Below are 16,151 nucleotides of genomic sequence, written 5' to 3'. Positions count from 1 at the left end.
TAGCATCCATTCCTGACCCCTTTTAACAAAAATGCCCAAATACACATAAATTGCAAATTTTCACATTGGAAAGACACTTTTCCATTGAGTACACTTTAATAAGAATTTAAATAAATTAAAACCGATCATTATATTCTTAAACATATATAAAAAAACATAAATTAATGCAGATATGGAATCCCAATTGCTGGTCTTGACTAGCACATTTGAAAAGTGTTCGGTAGAACGTAGAGCTTTGCAAATGACTCATTGGTGGGAAATTTGACCAAAGCGATGCAATTACTATTATCTGACAACCGTCTAACGAATAACATAAGTTAAGGATAATAGATTACATTATTTACAAATACCTAGTAGCTAGCCCTTTAATCGTCGAAGAATAGTATTTCTAGGATCCGTTTCTGTGCACTTTTCTTCCGTTCCTTGTTCATTTTCAGCAGTTCCGTGGTGACTAATTCTCCCAGCAAATGCTCAGACAACCGCTGCACACCCGGATGATTGGGCGGCGCCTGGAATTTCCCGAAGTTTGCGGGATGCGAACTGCTGGCCTGATGTGGGAACTGCTGGTATAACTGGAAAAGGAAGTCCGTGTTTGACGGAAACATGTTCTGGTGCTGTTGCTGCTGCTGGTTGTTGTGGCTATTATTGCCGCTGGGATTGTTGCTCCCGCTATTGCTGCTACTGTTATTCCCATTTCCATTGCCCCGCTGCATGGGCATCGAATTGCTGTAGTGATTCTCCTGCTGCATCATAGCCTGCGGCTCCATCAGATCATGGCTGTTCTCATCGGATTCGTCGTCCGAGTCATTGCCAAAGTGACTACCATTGCTGGTCATCTGGTTATGGGCATTGCCATTTAGTTGAATACGGGGTTTCTTCATATGGAAATGGCTCGATGACGAAGAGTCTAGACCATCGCCCTTGGGGTTATAGACATGTGACTGTTGCATCTGCAGAGTGGAACTGTTGCCGATGGAAGCGCCCGTGGCGCTGGAAGAGGAATGTACCACCGGAAGCTGCTGTTCAGATGCCGGCGACTGTTGCTGCGCTTGTTGCTGCTGCTGCTGCTGTTGTTGTTGCGTCTGCTGCTGAGGATGATGGGATCCTGCCCCAATTCCTTGCAGCGGCGACGACAGCGGTGATTTCATCGAGGATGATGTTGAGGTCAGACTGCCAGCGCTGTTCTGGGCCCCGTTCATGCCCACGGAGCCATCCTTGTATTGATCCTGATAACCTTGCGAGGAATCAGCCATTACAGCTGCAACGGCCGCCGCCTGTTGCTGCATTTGTGACTGTGATATGTGCTGGAGCTGCTGTGAGGCCACGGCAGCCGCAAAATCCCTGAACACCTGGTCCGCCTCGATCTTCACCTGGCCATTGACGTTTTCCAGCGCAGATGCAGCAACGTTACTCAGAGCACTCATTGCGTGTTGCTGATCCGGCTGGTGGTAAAGATGACTTTGCCCTGAGCTGCCAAACTGAGACACATTCTTCATGGAGCCATTGGACTTATCAACCTGGTATTCGTTGTAGCCGGAGCTGTTGGCGGACTGTGGAGATGTTAGGAAGTTCGGCACATGGCGGTAGGACTTGCGCGGCTGGATGTGCTGGTCCAAGAACTTCATTTTCTCCAGGTATGGACGCGACAGGTGTTCGTAGACAGGTGGATCGCCCTGCTTCCGCTGCGACACGTAGCGTTCGCGTAGGTACTTCCACCGCTTCTTGCACGTGTCCACTGGAAAGGAGGGCAACATTTATATAGAGGATCTGCCGGAGGAGCGCGTCTTCCTCACCATCCGTGCGCAGCTTCATCGCAATCAGCTGCCAGGCCTCGTCCTTCGTCTCGTACTTGCCACCATTGGCGCCGCCGTTGAGGTAGTACTTCTGCCGGTTGTAGATCACTCCGTGCTGCGCTACCTCGTCAATTAGCTGCTCATCCATCATTTTAGTTTAATTCGTGTTTTCAGCTGCCAATTTGCCTTTGGTGTATGTCAGGCCATTTCCAACACTGTTCATGGGACATCGAAACAGTGTGACCGAAAATGTAGCAGCAGAGTGTCAAATATAATTTGAAGATATTGATATCGAAATATATTCGACAATTTGCATCATGTTTAAATTCGTCAGCATTTTGATTTATATATAGTAATGCATTTAATTAATTAACACGCAATAAAATTAATAATTTCAGCAAAAGTAAATCATTTGCTGTTCCTGAATTTACTAAATAAAAATGTTTAAAAATTTAACTTATAAGTTACCTTCACAAAATTCTCGAAAAATAAAAGTCAGCTATAAAATAGTTGCTATAAACGTATTATGGTTATTTGAAATTTTAAGGTGGGTTCTTTTGCGAACCGAGATTCAGTCACACTGGCAATTTGGTACCCGAAGTTGAATTGCCGTTTTGTGAAGCGGATAGTTACCTGCCGATAATCTTAAATAAAAATGTTTAAACTGGCCCGTATGCTCCTGCCGCAGCAGCGGATCCTGGCCAGCCCGCTGCGCCTGCAACGCCTGATCTCTACCAGCGACGAGGTCAACGCAGAGCCCATCATCAAGTCCATGGACACCATTGGCGGCCTCCCCACCGAACTGGTCAACGAACAGAAGCTGAAGAAGACTAGCAGGTAATCAATCTACCGGTTTTCGCACTTGACCTTTGCCTTGCCTGTTTGTTTTGTTTACATTTCGACCGGTATGGGCATGGGCATGGTATGCATGTATCGGAGGCCTGTTTTGGGCGTGATTTTCGAAAAGGAGTTTCGGGGTCTTTTTTTCTTGATTTCAAGTGGGGGAGAAAGTTTGTATCGAGCCGCTTATGCAGTCACGTAGACCATAGATGCGTGCATGTGTGTGTGTATGTATTTGTGCCTGCCTGGTGGTGTCAGTTATGGGCTCTATTGTTCTTGACTTTTGTTTTGTCCACAGAACCTTATCGACGCTCCAAAATCACTCGGTTCCCATTGCCGCTCGCGTCACGGTGTCGAAAGATGAGAGTCGCGACTTTATGGCCGTGTTCCCAGGTGAGATTTGTTTATTTATGCCCAGTAACAATTATCATGCAAATACTAATGCTAATTATATTTCGATGTGCAGATCTTGTGCGTGACATCACCACCGTGACGAAGGCATACAATTGCAGCGACGCAGCCAAATGGTTCGCCCAAGTCCTCCAGTACAATGTGCCCAGGGGCAAGAAGAACCGCGGCATCCTCACCGTGCTCACGTATAAGAATCTAGTGCCCACCCAGGATCTTACGCCGGAGAACATAAAGCTCGCCCAGTATCTGGGCTGGTGTGTGGAAATGGTAGGAGTTTTATGCATTAAATAGTTTTCCTAATACAAAGTTATCGATCATCTTTTCAGCTCCAAAGTTTTTTCATCATCTCAGACGATGTGATGGACAACAGCACCACCAGACGCGGCCAACCCTGCTGGCACAAGGTGGAGAACGTGGGCCTGACTGCCATTAACGATGCTCTTATGATTGAAAACGCCATGTATGCCATTCTCAAGAAGCACTTCAGCCACTTGGACTGCTATGTCGCCCTAATGGAGCTCTTCCACGAAATCACATACATCACTACCTGCGGACAATCGTTGGACCAACTGAACTCGAACCGCTGTGTCTCGGAATTCACAATGGAAAACTACAAAGCAATTGTCGAAAATAAGACTGCCTATTACTCCTTCTACCTTCCATTCGCACTTGCTTTGCACTTGGCTGGGTAAGTAATGGCCATACATATATAAGATTCCGCTTATTAATCTTCCGCTCTATTGTTTAGCTATAAAGACGCAGAGGCCTTCCGTCAATCGAAGACCATTCTCCTAGAAATGGGCAACTTTTTCCAGGTTCAAGATGATTTCCTCGACTGCTTCGGTAATCCGGAAGTGACTGGTAAAATTGGAACCGACATTCAGGACAACAAGTGCTCGTGGCTGGCAGTGGTGGCAATGCAGCGAGCCAATGTCGAGCAAAAGCAAATCATGGTCGATTGCTATGGCAAAGAAGGTAAAACTAGCTTAGCAAACCCGCACAATTAGACATTGACTTTTGAATATTAACCTGCAGAACCAGCTAAAGTGGAGCGAGTGAAAGAACTGTACAAGGAACTTGGACTGCCATCCACCTATGCCATTTTCGAGGAGGAATCCTACAACATGATTAAAACGCACATACAACAAACCTCACGCGGGGTGCCTCACCAGACCTTCCTGCAAATACTCAACAAAATCTACCAACGTGACTCCTAAATTACTCAAGCGCAACGACTTTACGGATACGTTTTTAATTAAATTGTAGTTTTAGCATTTACATGGATGAACTGTTAGCAAGGGCTCAGCAATTACAACCGATATGAACTTTTTACTATACATACAATGTTCTTTGCTTAATCGTCTGTAAAATCAAAGGGCGCAAAAGCCTTTCGGAAATCTTCCACATACGCCACTTCTTCGTCCTTATCGAGAAGGCAATCCTTCCAGTTCACTTTTTCATCGCAGTTAAGAAGATTCTCCGAACAGAACACGTCCCTGAAAAAATGAGTTTAGTCAAGAGTTGGTAGCTTAAATCGAGAAGTTAACGCACCTTGCGAAATGAATGGGAAAGTGTTTCATTTGCCGCGTTATAAGTGTGCTATCGTCGGGTAACTCGGCCAGGAAATAAGGTCCCATTTCAGGCAGCATTTTCTCAGAATCCAATGCGGGAAGTGTCTCAAATTCCAGATTAAATTCCTCCGCCTTATCCTGCAATGTTGTGGGATATACATCATATGTTATAAAAGGTTGAATGTCGTGAGCATACCTCAAAACTATGTTTTATCTTCCAGGCATAGCCTTCTTCAAAGGCAAGCGCGTTGATTTGTAGGTGAACCGATTTATAGTGCCGTTCAGTAAAACACACCACTTGGCCTAACGTTTTGAAGAACTTTCGCAAAGCTGCCTTGAACTTGTTGAGCTCCTTCCAATCATCTGGACTTAGTTGAGCAGCGCAGGGCACATGCTTGGTGGACAATATCATGACATGGTGTTTGTTAATCGGTCCTTTGGCCAGAGCAAGATAAAAATGTTCGCCCACAGTGATAATGAGATGCTTCTCCACATCAGGTGAGGATAAACAGAACCAGCATTTATCTACAAATATAGGAATAGTATTAAGGATGCAGCTTGTAAAATTAAGTACTAGACAAACCTTGCTCAATCTGCGGTATTCTAGGACGTTTATCTCTTTTGTTATTATCACCGCCTTGTCGCTTGCGTCTGCCACCATCCATGTCGTAGAAGTATTGTCGGTTTTCTGACTGAAAGAATATATAATTAGTCACTTGGAGTACTTATAGATATGTAAAGGTTACCCACCGAATCATTCTTGCCAATAGCTCCGCCTAAGTCCAAGCCAATGAAAGGACACGGAATTTCATTTGTTGTCTTCTGCGCTAGGTCCAATAAGCGTGATTTGTCTACTGGCTTCAGGCTGAGTGCATAGATGTACTTGGCTTTTTCGGCATTTCCCACTTCCGCAAGGGAAATGAAGCGAGTGCACAGTTCAAACTGGGTAGTCTCATCTTTGGGCATCCGAAAGGGTGCGCTTTCGTAGTGTGTTCCATTAATGGCACAAAAGTGATAGCGCGGCTTTATTTCACGACAAAGAAATGATACCAACTTGGATGCTGTGGCCTGAGAAGAGGAATTAGTTAGTTTCACAGTAACAAGTGCTCTAGATGTATATTTACGTTTTCCTTCTCCTGCATACCAAAGGGCCATTGCGATGTTAGGAGCACATCCACACCGCGGTACTCTGTGGAGCAGTTCTTGGACACCAAACATGAGTTCCTCACAGCGATGACATCGGCTTTGGTGAACTCGTGTTCCGAGCCAGCGGAATCTGCAGTGCCCTGTGCCTCCAAACCACTTAGATAGGCAATTTTAACACCACTGCTCAGCGTGTAGACCCCACGTCGACCAAGATACGTAAGATTGGTGCAGATTTCACCGTCCGTCAGATTTTCAAAGTATTTTTCATGCTCCCTTTGGTTGGGTCCCAGGATATAGGTGGGAACAGTGACTAAGTACAGGGAAAGGGTTAAGAGAATAATAAATGCTTATATTACACTTAACTTACTATGCTTAAAACCATTTTTGTAGGCAATCAGTTCCTCGTTTTGCTTGTCCTCCCCGAAGAAGTCACCGACGCAGCAAAGGATTTCGAAGGGTCCCGCTTTTTTGTTGACCTGCTCCACGCGCTGAAATAGCTGCTTGAAGCGACCTCGCACATCGCCCACAACTAGGCTAGGAGAAATAAACAATATTAAACCCTTAAATCATATAATTTATACCATGTTTTTTACTCACATTTTGGTGCCCGCGTCCATGGTTATCGATAACTGAGCAATCGATTGAATCTTCATCATGTTGGTACTGCCAACTTGGTGCATTAATTGGGCGGCAGAATTCGTAATGGAAATCTAATTAGGTCATTGATTATTTTAGAAATATTAAATTTCTCAAAGCCAAATCATGTTCCTTTTACCGAATTGGAACATAATTCTCGCAATTATAGACCATTTCGAGCACCATGACACATTTTACAGCAGCATTCCCAGCACCACAGTTTTTTTTCGGCAATTGCTGTTTAATTGAGCGAAGAACGTTCTATGCTTATATAACGAACTATAACCTTACCGCAATGTCAATGGCCCAAAACATGACATTATTTATGACATTGGCCCCAAACAGCAGCAGATTGCAACAATGAACTTTTGCTGGGCTTTTCTGGTCATGCGTGGCTGGCACTATTAAGTGGCCATTACTCTTTTCGTTCCATTAGATTTGGAGCTGCGTGAGGGATATAAAATGGGCCTTGCGATTTCATATTCATATCAGTCATTTTACTCACTCAATTGCAGCTATGTCGCCCAGTCAGCTTCTTGTGATCTTCGCTTCGCTGGCCCTAAATACTCGTCTAGTATTTGGCCAAGCCACGATTGATTGCCAAAGACCACCGCAACTAGTGGTGGGTTTTGAGTTTGGTTTTTTTTTAATTTTAAAGTGATTCTTAAGATATTTTGACACTTTCCTAGGATCCCGCACTCTGCTGCAAGGATGGGGGTCGCGACCAGGTGGCTGAGCAGTGCGCCCAACGGATTTTAGGAACAGCAAATGGACAGAAGGCAGGAGGTCCTCCATCTTTGGACACGGCAGCAGTGAGTAATCTCAGCCTATGAAATTGTTAAGAAGTCGCAATACATAATACATTATCTACTTAGTGCCTAGCTGAGTGCATCCTCACATCCTCCAAGTATATTGATGAGCCCCAGAAACTAAACCTGGCAAACATACGCAGTGATCTCTCCGCTAAGTTCTCCAACGATACCCTTTACGTGGAAACCATGACCATGGCGTTCTCCAAGTGTGAGCCCCAATCGCAGCGCAGACTGGCCATGATCATGCAGCAGCAACAACAGGTGCAGCAGCAAAAGACGCAGCAGCAACAACCAAGATGCAGCCCCTTCTCAGCCATCGTCCTTGGGTGCACCTACATGGAGTACTTCAAGAACTGCCCCGATCATCGGTGGACTCCAAATGCCCAGTGTACTCTGGCCAAGGCCTACGTAACGCAGTGCGGTTTGGGTGCCTAACATCACGACCTGATAGAGATGGTGCTTGTACAATGTACATACGTTTATAAAAAGTAGTCATTAAATAAGAATCAAATTAACTTTTTATATTCATCTAATTTTGGATCGCTGGAACTAATTAACGAGGTAGTAACTATGTGACGATCGCACCTGAAGTATACAAACGATCTGAATTAAAACTTGTGACGAAATATTAACCGTTTTTTAGATTATCTCACTTTGTTTAGGTTTGAAATAAAATATAAAGAAAATGCTATTTTATATTGTTGTTCTTTCCGTTAATCATAGAAGTACGCACCATATACATTTATGTAACATGGAGTAAGGCTGAAGGCTGGCAACAACCCGGTTGGCAGCGCTGTTGAGCAGCAACATGATTGTCGGAAATCGAAGTTATCGACAATCAGTCATCGAAGGAACGATCGCAAGGCAGCAGTGGAGTCGAGTGGAAGTCAGCGTTGCAGTCAGTCGAGTTCTCAGCAGCAGTCGTTCGGTCACAAACTAAGAATACTTTATATAATTACCGCATTTAGAATTAAACTAATAATTAAATTAATAATAAACAATAATAATAAACAATCTTACATGGGGGCTCGTCCAGTCCTAAATCGGTTATATGAAGGTGCAGTTGTTTAAAGAAAAAAGACATTGTGGTGTGCGTGGGTATAGTCTTTAAAAGTTGTAAAGTTGTGGCTATATCTATTGCATTTAAAGTTGGAAAAATCAGTTGTACAGATTTTGTTTGAACACAAGTCGGTAAAAGTCGGGAAAGCTGCTAGAGAGAACTGATAAAGTTGAAATTGTCGTGTGCGTGGATTTAGTCTTTAAAGTTGTAAAGTTATGGCTACGTCTACTGCATTGAAAGTTGAAAAAATCGATTGAACTCATACAGACTCAAGTCGTTTTGCTGTTGTGGAATTTAAAACAATTAAATTGCAAAGGTGGTGAAATTCGTTTCTAACGAAAATCAAAATTTGTCTTTTAACCGGTGGCGCCGTCTGCAAAATCGACTACCGTCGCGCCGTTAGAACATTGTCGTTGTTTGCTGGTGTTAGTGCCTTGTCGCGGAATGTTCACACGTACACCACCTACAAATAAAAAACTTAACACCGACCAAATACAAGCAATTCTAGAGAACGAAAGCGAGGACGAAAGCAGAAAAGAAAAAATGAACGAAGAAGATCAAAAGTTGGCGCCTGTAGGAGAAGCAGAGGCAAAGAAGCAGAATAAAGACGCTATTGCTAAAGTCGAAGAGAAATTTGAACAAATGATGAATACTCTAACCCAGAGCATGTTGGCAAAATCTAAACAAGAGGGGCAAGTAATTATCGCTGCAGAAAAATTTGAAAAAGTTGTAAGTGACTGTGATGGCAAATCAATTCCTATTAAAAAATGGTTTGAAATTTTTGAGAAAAATGCCGAGGCATATGAACTTTCGGAGAAACAAAAATATGTTCAAGCCAGAAGTAAGATGATTGGATCAGCAGAACTTTTCTTAGAATCTGAATGTGTCAGTGGATACACTGAACTCAAAGAGTTACTAATTGAAGAATTTTCAGGCAGCTATAATAGCGCCGTTATTCACAAAAAGTTGCAAGACAGGAAGAAGAAGAGGGAGGAAACTCTACACGACTATTTGTTACAAATGAAGAAAATAGCAGCCTTAGGTGAAGTTGAAACAGTTGCTTTGATAACTCATATCGTAAACGGCCTCGACATTAAAAAGGAGTATAAGGGTGCTATGCTCCGTTGTAAAACTCTTAAGGAATTAAAGCAAGAATTCGAAATCTACGAGAGTCTGAATATTGTTGACAAGCCGAATATTCAACCAAAACCAAAGCAAATTACACAAGGTGTAAAAGCAGATCACTGCTTCAACTGTGGTTCGAGGGAACACAAACGAAAGGATGGTACCCTACGCGTTTGCGTGGACTATAGAAAATTGAACACCATGGTTCTGATGGATTGTTTTCCGGTACCCATAATGGAGGAGGTGCTTGAAAAACTGCAGAGTGCCAAATGGTTTACAACCGTGGACTTACAGAACGGATTTTTTCATGTGACCGTAGAAGAAGCCAGCAAGCCGTACACAGCATTTGTTACCCGAGAAGGCTTATTCGAGTTTAACAAAGCGCCCTTTGGTTTTAAGAATTCCCCAGCAGCGTTTATACGGTTCGTTCAATTTATTTTTCAAGAACTAATCAATTCCAATATAATGCAGCTATATATGGATGACATAATTGTATATGCCGCTACCCCAGAAGAATGCATGGAAAAGACGGAAATGGTACTTAAGAGAGCTGCAGAATTTGGTCTAAAAATAAAATGGAAGAAGTGCAACTTTATGCAGAGGCGAATTCATTTCCTGGGACATATTATCGAAGGTGGACAAATATGCCCTGGAAAAGAGAAAACATCAGCAGTGAATTCCTTTGGAACACCTCAGAATGTAAAAGCCGTTCAAGGATTTCTGGGTCTCACAGGATTCTTCAGAAAATTCATACCTGGATACGCCCAAATTGCGAGACCACTGACGGACCTATTAAAAAAAGATGCCATTTTCAACATTGGACCAGTAGAGCAGCAGTCGGTGAATAAGCTGAAAGAGATTCTGGTAAACGAACCAGTATTGAGGATCTACTCACGAGAAGCAGAAACCGAACTTCATACAGATGCCTCTAAGGACGGGTTAGGAGCCGTTTTATTGCAGAAGTTCGAAGGCAGTTTTCACCCAGTCTGCTTTTGGAGCAGAAAAACTACAAAAGCCGAATCAAATCGTCATAGTTACTACCTTGAAGTAAAAGCCGCATACTTAGCTCTGAAAAAGTTCAGACACTATTTATTGGGAGTCCCTTTCAAGCTCGTCACGGACTGTGTCGCATTTAAACAGACAACAAAAAAAGCAGATGTCCCAAGAGAAGTTGGCCCATGGATTCTCTATATGCAGGATTTTAATTTTCAACCCGAACATCGTGCAGGAGAAAGAATGAGACACGTTGATTTTTTAAGCCGCCATCCCCAAGCATGCATGATGATAACATCCGAGTTGACAGCACGTATTAAAAAGTCGCAGCAGAACGATGATTCAATTAGAGCAATCCTGGAAATTCTAAAAGATCGTCTATTCCAACCCTACAAGCTAAAAGGTGGCCTGTTGTATAGTATGGTCAATGGCAATGAACTACTGGTTGTCCCTGCACTAATGGAGAGGGAGGTGATTCAAAGCGCACATGAAGTTGGCCATTTGTCGTTGCAAAAGACGATGCATAGCATACAGCAGCAATTTTTTATTCCTCATTTGGAATACAAGGTAAAAAAGCTAATTTCTAACTGTATAAAATGTATCATCCACAGCAAAAAGTTGGGAAAGCAGGAGGGATATCTAAATTGCATAGATAAAGGAGACGCACCGTTGCACACACTACACATCGATCATTTGGGGCCAATGGATTCATCGGCCAAACAGTATAAATACATTCTGGCAACAGTCGATGCGTTTTCAAAGTTTGTCTGGTTATTCCCAACCAAATCAACCGGACAGGAAGAAGTGGTCAAGAGGCTGACCGACTGGTCAAACATTTTTGGTTTCCCTAAGCGAATTGTTAGCGACAAAGGAACGGCCTTTACGAGTGGTGCGTTCGAACAATTTATGAGCAGCCATAACGTGGAACACGTCTGCACAACTACTGGAGTGGCCAGAGGCAACGGCCAGATAGAACGAGTAAATCGTTTAATTTTGGCAATAATATCAAAGCTGTCTTCAGACGAACCGTCGAAGTGGTACAAATATGTGCCTGAGGTACAAAAGGCGATCAACTGTCACGTGCATTCATCACTGAAGCTGTCACCATTTGAGGTCATGTTTGGCACCAAGATGTACACCCGAGTTGAGGATCGGTTACTGGAACTGCTCCAAGAAGAAGTGGTCTGTCAATTCAACGAGGACCGCTATGAGATGAGACAGCTGGTAAAACGCAACATCGAGCAGGCGCAGAAGGACTACAAGCGCAATTACGACAAAAAGCGCCGAGCTGAATACAAATACAAAGCAGGTGATCTGGTTGCAATTAAAAGGACCCAATTTGTAGCTGGCCGCAAGATGGCAAGCGGGTATTTAGGTCCATACGAAGTCACAGGGGTCAAAGACAATGGCAGATATGACGTTAAAAAAGCAGCAAACGTCGAAGGACCCAATGTCACATCCACCAGCTGTGACAACATGAAGTTGTGGAAGTACATAGCCGAAAATGCAGACCTATTGTCATCCGGGTCGGATGATGATGATCAGGAGGGCCGAATGTAACATGGAGTAAGGCTGAAGGCTGGCAACAACCCGGTTGGCAGCGCTGTTGAGCAGCAACATGATTGTCGGAAATCGAAGTTATCGACAATCAGTCATCGAAGGAACGATCGCAAGGCAGCAGTGGAGTCGAGTGGAAGTCAGCGTTGCAGTCAGTCGAGTTCTCAGCAGCAGTCGTTCGGTCACAAACTAAGAATACTTTATATAATTACCGCATTTAGAATTAAACTAATAATTAAATTAATAATAAACAATAATAATAAACAATCTTACATTTATATACAATATGCAATTATACATGTTGACCGATGAAATTTAAATTTTTGCGGCTAGCGGTTGGTAGCGATAACTTGTAATCGACTGTTAGTGTGACCGGACCACTGTTATCTGAGTTCTGTTCACAAGCCTTCACTATATCGATGAATCGTAGGGAGTACAACATTTTCGTCTGACAATCGCAGCTTCCTCTTCTCCGAATCGTTTTTTTTTCGTAATTGTTGAGATAAAGTCGCAAGCGGAACGCCCGAACTGTAGTGCAGACGCACAAGTGCTCTTCCAAAGACCCTTAAGACAATCTTGCAGTGATCCAACATGGTTGACCTCACCGACGCCGGCTCGCCGTTCCAGCAATCCATTCCCGACTTCGCCTTCTACGTGCCGGCAATTGTTGTTTTTACCCTGGCAGGTAAGTTGCGGATGATCCCCTCCCCTGGCCCCCTTCATTTATTAGCTACCACCTTTAGACCCCTCCTTTCCCCAGTGTTATGCATGCAATATCTTTATAGTCGTAGCGAAACCGCGACTAAATGGGTCGAAAGACTTTCACCAAGCGAGCAACTTAGTCAAGTGCTTGCTGGCCGTTTGATATGCACAGCTGTTGGATGTTTGGTTTTTCGTTCTTATCTGTTTTGATTTGAGATACCCTCGATTCGGATTGCCTTTGCGATCTTTTGTCTTACGTGTTCCATCTGGCCAGTCCGTCTCATTCCGGTTTTCTTGCGTACGTAGTCAAAAGTTTGTGGTTCTCAAGAGCGATAATGGCCCTCTGATAAGGAGTCGACCTGCCACCGTTCAATAGACTCTGTCGTACAGTCAAACCTCCGCCGCAAAACGTACCTTTTTGAAATCTTCGAATTTCCAGCATCTCTATTTTGAACATTGCTAGCGTATTTTTGCAGAGATCTTCAAGCAAAACATATTGGTTCCAAAAGTAACTTAATTAAAAAAGCCATTTCTAAATGAGCGTTGTATATGTTTTATAGGTAGAAAGATTAGAAGTGTTATCTTGATATAACATTTATATTAGCTGAAACATTGAATTCCAATTCTAGTGCTTGATATTGCAGAAATTAATAAAAGATCTATAAAATCAGTTCGCGATGTTCGTCTTGAACAATTCAAACTGTAGACGTTTATATGGTGGCCATCTTGTAACATTGTAGCCATCTATCGCTCGCGAATGGGACGGCACTCTTTACTGGGGTTTTGTCTTTATGTACTCGTGTGTCCGGCACTGATTAGTGGCTCTCCCTTATCGCATATGCACACATATGCTCTCCGCAATGCCAACTTCTTGCGATCACCTTTGAAAATATGCTGACGAAGGCAGGAGGCAAAACGAAAAGCGCAGCGAAAAGTTAACTAGTGGGCATATCTGGGAATAATGAAATACAAGCGACTGATTACACACGAGTGGCGGCTTATAATTATATTGATTTTAATATAAGTTTTAGAGAGACTCATTCAGTCCTCCCAAACAGCAGAAGCCGGAGCACGTAAGCACCGGCGATCTAGCGCCAAAATTAGTTAATATTGGAAAGTGTGCGATTTGGGGGGGATTAAATATCGTAGTTTATGTGATTTGTACAATCGTTATTATCTCTGCATGCCGCGTGTCAAACTTGTGTTATAGATAATCAAAATCCATTTTCGAATTCGATTCGTTTGTTTTGCCACGTTGTTTGTTTCTGTGATTTTGTTTGCCCCCCCAATAGCATGCTGAAATGCAGAAAGTAGAACCATAAACCGAATACCATGATTTCCTATATACCATCCATTCAGACGCGAACCGCTAAAAGCCAAAGAGCCCACAGAACCCAGCCCGTAAATTAAAGCCCCAAACAGAGATTAGATCATGGCTGAGGATCCGGTGAACCAGCAGGCATTCGCTGAGGACGTGGCAGCTGCCGCTGCGGCTGGAGGAGCCGGCGGTTTTGCCGGTCCCGAGCCCGGACATCCCGACTTTAAGATGCCCAGTGCCGAGGAGATCTGGAAGCTGGTCGAGGGCATGGAGGGAATTTCGGACGACGAGCGAGCCGAGCTCCGCGAGAGCATCTTTAACCCGAAGCCGCCGTCGCCGGAGGACTTCATGCGCCAGTACGGGCATCCGGGCCACAGTTCCCGGGAGTACCTGGTGTTCTTCGTGATGCTGGCCCTCATACTCATTGTCTTTGGTAAGCGTCCTCCGGAACGAGCCACTAACGAGTCGTATAACCCTTATCGGGCGCGATATACGCACCCACCTGGGTTTCTGCTTAAAGGGCGATAAGGTTTTAGGAGGCGGCTATGTCGAAGCACTCACTCACTCGCTCACGAGCCACAGCTAGAATGTTTGCTTCGTTTAAAAGCGTTCGATTTTTGATAAGATAACCAGTGGTAAGCGTAGGATCCACCGCAGACATAGGTAGAGTGGAATCCAAAGAGCAGTATTTGCCAGAGACCCATGCCGGGCTGTAGTTGACACACCACTTAGCCCCTTTTCCGAACAACCCAAAACATGAGTTGGTCGGGTTCCAGTGACGAGCTCGGGGTTATTGAGCAGCTGAAAAAGTCCGTGGAGTCGATCGTGGCCAAAACTGGGCCCAGCAGCAAGTTCTCCAAGGATCTCGTCCAGCGGATCGGCGAGATGCAGAGCAAGCTGGAGTCCCTGGCCGAAACGGATCGGCATGTGTTTCTCGCCGAGATGAAGGACAAGTTCCAGCAGACGATTGGCAGAATCGAGGAGCGAATAGTGCAGCACGCCCATTTCGCACAGACCTACTCCAGTTCCATAGTGTCGGCAGTGATCTTTCTCTTGGTCTCCATATTCGGTCTCAGTTCCCTTGATCGCATAATGTATCAACGTCACCTTACTAACCGTCTCCCTTCTTTCCGCATTACAGCTCTCTTTGGCTACAAGCTGTACAAATCCCTGACGGAAAAGGAGCTCAAGAAGCAGGAGAAACTGAAGAGCAAGCAACAGAAGAAGGCCAAGAAGTCAAACTGAAGGAGATGGAGGCGAGGATATCATTGACGTAGTGCACTTTCCGGCCCTGAGACCTTCCATCTTGTTAATCAATACAATCGCCCTGTAAATGACTAAATCATAAACCAGTAAACGTAATAAAATAAAACGTACCCCATAACTCTTTTAAATGCCACGGTAATTGTGTTGTTACGACGAGTCGAATTAATTGCCATTAAAATACGGCATCAGGAAATGCAAATCGGTGTCGTGACCTAACTTGTTGCTGCCATCTAGGCAATCCGTCCAATCCTGGCCTCCGTTGTCATGGGAAACGGGGTCGTTTTGTCGAAGCTTCTCCTGTCAGGCCAGCTATTAATAGTTAAATTCAGTTTCCAGTTACCCAGTTAAGCAGCAACACTCGGAAAGGATCAACAATTTTTGCGGAAATAAAAAACATGTCCTATTCCAGCCGTAAGTTAAAAGCTCAACCATGACTTATCTATTAATCTAATGTGTCAACATGCCCTTCTAGGATTTGGTTTCGACTTCCATCTGCCGGATGAGGGATGGTGCTACCCGAAGAACGACATGCATTTCATCCGCAGCGCGGAATGGGTGCCCGTGGAGAAGGCAGGCGTGGGCCGCTCATTCGCCAATCCCAATGGCGTGATCTATCCGCGGGTGGTAGGCATGATTCCACGCTACGGCGGCCACGTTCCGGGCAACAAATTTCGTGTGGGCAACACCTATGGCCGTTCCACCATCGACGCCAAGCGTCATCTGGCCCTCAATCATGATTGAGGACCGAGTTATCGGAACACTCACTCACCATTAGCCAATCAAATTCGCTGTGTTACGCTTACAGAAGCACCCGAAATAAATCGTATCCAGTAGAAGCCTGTAGAAAATGGCAAATAGAAATAAAATCATACAAATTCAAATGTCCAAGAAAAGCACATTTAATTTATGATGGCTTTTTCG

At 44.2% G+C, this 16,151-nt stretch overlaps 6 protein-coding genes across 13 annotated transcripts, besides 1 other annotated feature; 4 read left to right on the top strand and 2 right to left on the bottom strand.

Moving 5' to 3' along the window:
• Positions 1–61: 61 nt before the first annotated feature.
• On the bottom strand, positions 62–2,012 carry CG7745 (uncharacterized protein). The gene is made up of 2 exons (NM_136827.4): positions 1,794–2,012; positions 62–1,735 (listed from the first exon to the last, which is right to left on the bottom strand). Exons 1-2 carry the CDS (start codon positions 1,942–1,944, stop codon positions 366–368), a joined length of 1,521 nt encoding a protein of 506 aa, NP_610671.1. The 5' UTR covers positions 1,945–2,012; the 3' UTR covers positions 62–365.
• A 350-nt stretch (positions 2,013–2,362) lies between these two features.
• Fpps (Farnesyl pyrophosphate synthase) lies at positions 2,363–4,380 on the top strand. Its single transcript, NM_058032.5, has 6 exons — positions 2,363–2,630; positions 2,932–3,026; positions 3,100–3,311; positions 3,371–3,732; positions 3,793–4,019; positions 4,080–4,380. The coding sequence occupies exons 1-6, from the start codon at positions 2,449–2,451 to the stop codon at positions 4,259–4,261; spliced, it is 1,260 nt and encodes a 419-aa protein (NP_477380.1). The 5' UTR covers positions 2,363–2,448; the 3' UTR covers positions 4,262–4,380.
• CG7741 (uncharacterized protein) lies at positions 4,284–7,975 on the bottom strand. Of its 3 annotated transcripts, NM_136826.3 has the most exons (10): positions 7,863–7,975; positions 6,903–7,794; positions 6,359–6,841; positions 6,129–6,295; positions 5,740–6,071; positions 5,366–5,683; positions 5,199–5,307; positions 4,812–5,140; positions 4,596–4,753; positions 4,284–4,540 (listed from the first exon to the last, which is right to left on the bottom strand). In NM_136826.3, the coding sequence occupies exons 3-10, from the start codon at positions 6,439–6,441 to the stop codon at positions 4,399–4,401; spliced, it is 1,638 nt and encodes a 545-aa protein (NP_610670.2). In that variant the 5' UTR covers positions 6,442–6,841; positions 6,903–7,794; positions 7,863–7,975; the 3' UTR covers positions 4,284–4,398. The 3 variants fall into 3 exon arrangements, with proteins under 3 accessions (NP_610670.2, NP_001246263.1, NP_001286311.1); NM_001259334.2 differs by lacking the exons at positions 6,903–7,794; positions 7,863–7,975 and having other exon boundaries at positions 6,359–6,396; NM_001299382.1 differs by lacking the exons at positions 6,903–7,794; positions 7,863–7,975 and having other exon boundaries at positions 6,129–6,290; positions 6,359–6,396.
• Positions 6,904–7,644, top strand: Obp47b (Odorant-binding protein 47b; the record flags this gene model as incomplete). Its single annotated transcript, NM_136825.2, has 3 exons — positions 6,904–7,019; positions 7,087–7,209; positions 7,273–7,644. Exons 1-3 carry the CDS (start codon positions 6,915–6,917, stop codon positions 7,642–7,644), a joined length of 600 nt encoding a protein of 199 aa, NP_610669.1. The 5' UTR covers positions 6,904–6,914.
• Positions 7,955–12,218: a mobile genetic element.
• A 152-nt stretch (positions 12,219–12,370) lies between these two features.
• On the top strand, positions 12,371–15,355 carry CG42336 (uncharacterized protein). 5 transcript variants are annotated; one of them, NM_001201978.2, is made up of 3 exons: positions 12,371–12,629; positions 14,006–14,397; positions 15,106–15,355. In NM_001201978.2, exons 2-3 carry the CDS (start codon positions 14,079–14,081, stop codon positions 15,207–15,209), a joined length of 423 nt encoding a protein of 140 aa, NP_001188907.1. In that variant the 5' UTR covers positions 12,371–12,629; positions 14,006–14,078; the 3' UTR covers positions 15,210–15,355. The 5 variants fall into 5 exon arrangements, with proteins under 5 accessions (NP_001188907.1, NP_610668.1, NP_610667.2 ...); NM_136823.4 differs by lacking the exon at positions 12,371–12,629 and adding an exon at positions 13,676–13,719; NM_136824.4 differs by lacking the exon at positions 14,006–14,397.
• CG18336 (uncharacterized protein) lies at positions 15,305–16,115 on the top strand. Of its 2 annotated transcripts, none has more exons than NM_144130.3 (2): positions 15,305–15,641; positions 15,703–16,115. In NM_144130.3, the coding sequence occupies exons 1-2, from the start codon at positions 15,626–15,628 to the stop codon at positions 15,969–15,971; spliced, it is 285 nt and encodes a 94-aa protein (NP_652387.1). In that variant the 5' UTR covers positions 15,305–15,625; the 3' UTR covers positions 15,972–16,115. The 2 variants fall into 2 exon arrangements, with proteins under 2 accessions (NP_652387.1, NP_001260888.1); NM_001273959.1 differs by having other exon boundaries at positions 15,572–15,641.
• The last annotated feature ends 36 nt before the right edge of the window (positions 16,116–16,151 follow it).

Source organism: Drosophila melanogaster, chromosome 2R (genome assembly GCF_000001215.4).
Source record: "Drosophila melanogaster chromosome 2R".
NCBI classification, from domain to species: domain Eukaryota; kingdom Metazoa; phylum Arthropoda; class Insecta; order Diptera; family Drosophilidae; genus Drosophila; species Drosophila melanogaster.
This window is presented reverse-complemented; position numbering and strand designations above follow the sequence as displayed.

What these genes read in the sequence shown, in the direction of transcription:
- CG7745 (NM_136827.4), bottom strand. Translation starts at nt 1,944, where the DNA reads ATGATGGATGAGCAGCTAATTGACGAGGTAGCGCAGCACGGAGTGATC. An exon ending in GATGAAGCTGCGCACGGATG is followed by an intron (nt 1,736 to 1,793) that starts GTGAGGAAGACG and finishes CCTCCTTTCCAG; the next exon opens with TGGACACGTGCAAGAAGCGG.
- Fpps (NM_058032.5), top strand. Translation starts at nt 2,449, where the DNA reads ATGTTTAAACTGGCCCGTATGCTCCTGCCGCAGCAGCGGATCCTGGCC. An exon ending in CTTTATGGCCGTGTTCCCAG is followed by an intron (nt 3,027 to 3,099) that starts GTGAGATTTGTT and finishes TTCGATGTGCAG; the next exon opens with ATCTTGTGCGTGACATCACC. An exon ending in CGATTGCTATGGCAAAGAAG is followed by an intron (nt 4,020 to 4,079) that starts GTAAAACTAGCT and finishes ATTAACCTGCAG; the next exon opens with AACCAGCTAAAGTGGAGCGA.
- CG7741 (NM_136826.3), bottom strand. Translation starts at nt 6,441, where the DNA reads ATGCACCAAGTTGGCAGTACCAACATGATGAAGATTCAATCGATTGCT. An exon ending in CAAAAATGGTTTTAAGCATA is followed by an intron (nt 6,072 to 6,128) that starts GTAAGTTAAGTG and finishes CCCTGTACTTAG; the next exon opens with TCACTGTTCCCACCTATATC. An exon ending in AGATAAAACATAGTTTTGAG is followed by an intron (nt 4,754 to 4,811) that starts GTATGCTCACGA and finishes ACAACATTGCAG; the next exon opens with GATAAGGCGGAGGAATTTAA.
- CG42336 (NM_001144172.2), top strand. Translation starts at nt 14,721, where the DNA reads ATGAGTTGGTCGGGTTCCAGTGACGAGCTCGGGGTTATTGAGCAGCTG.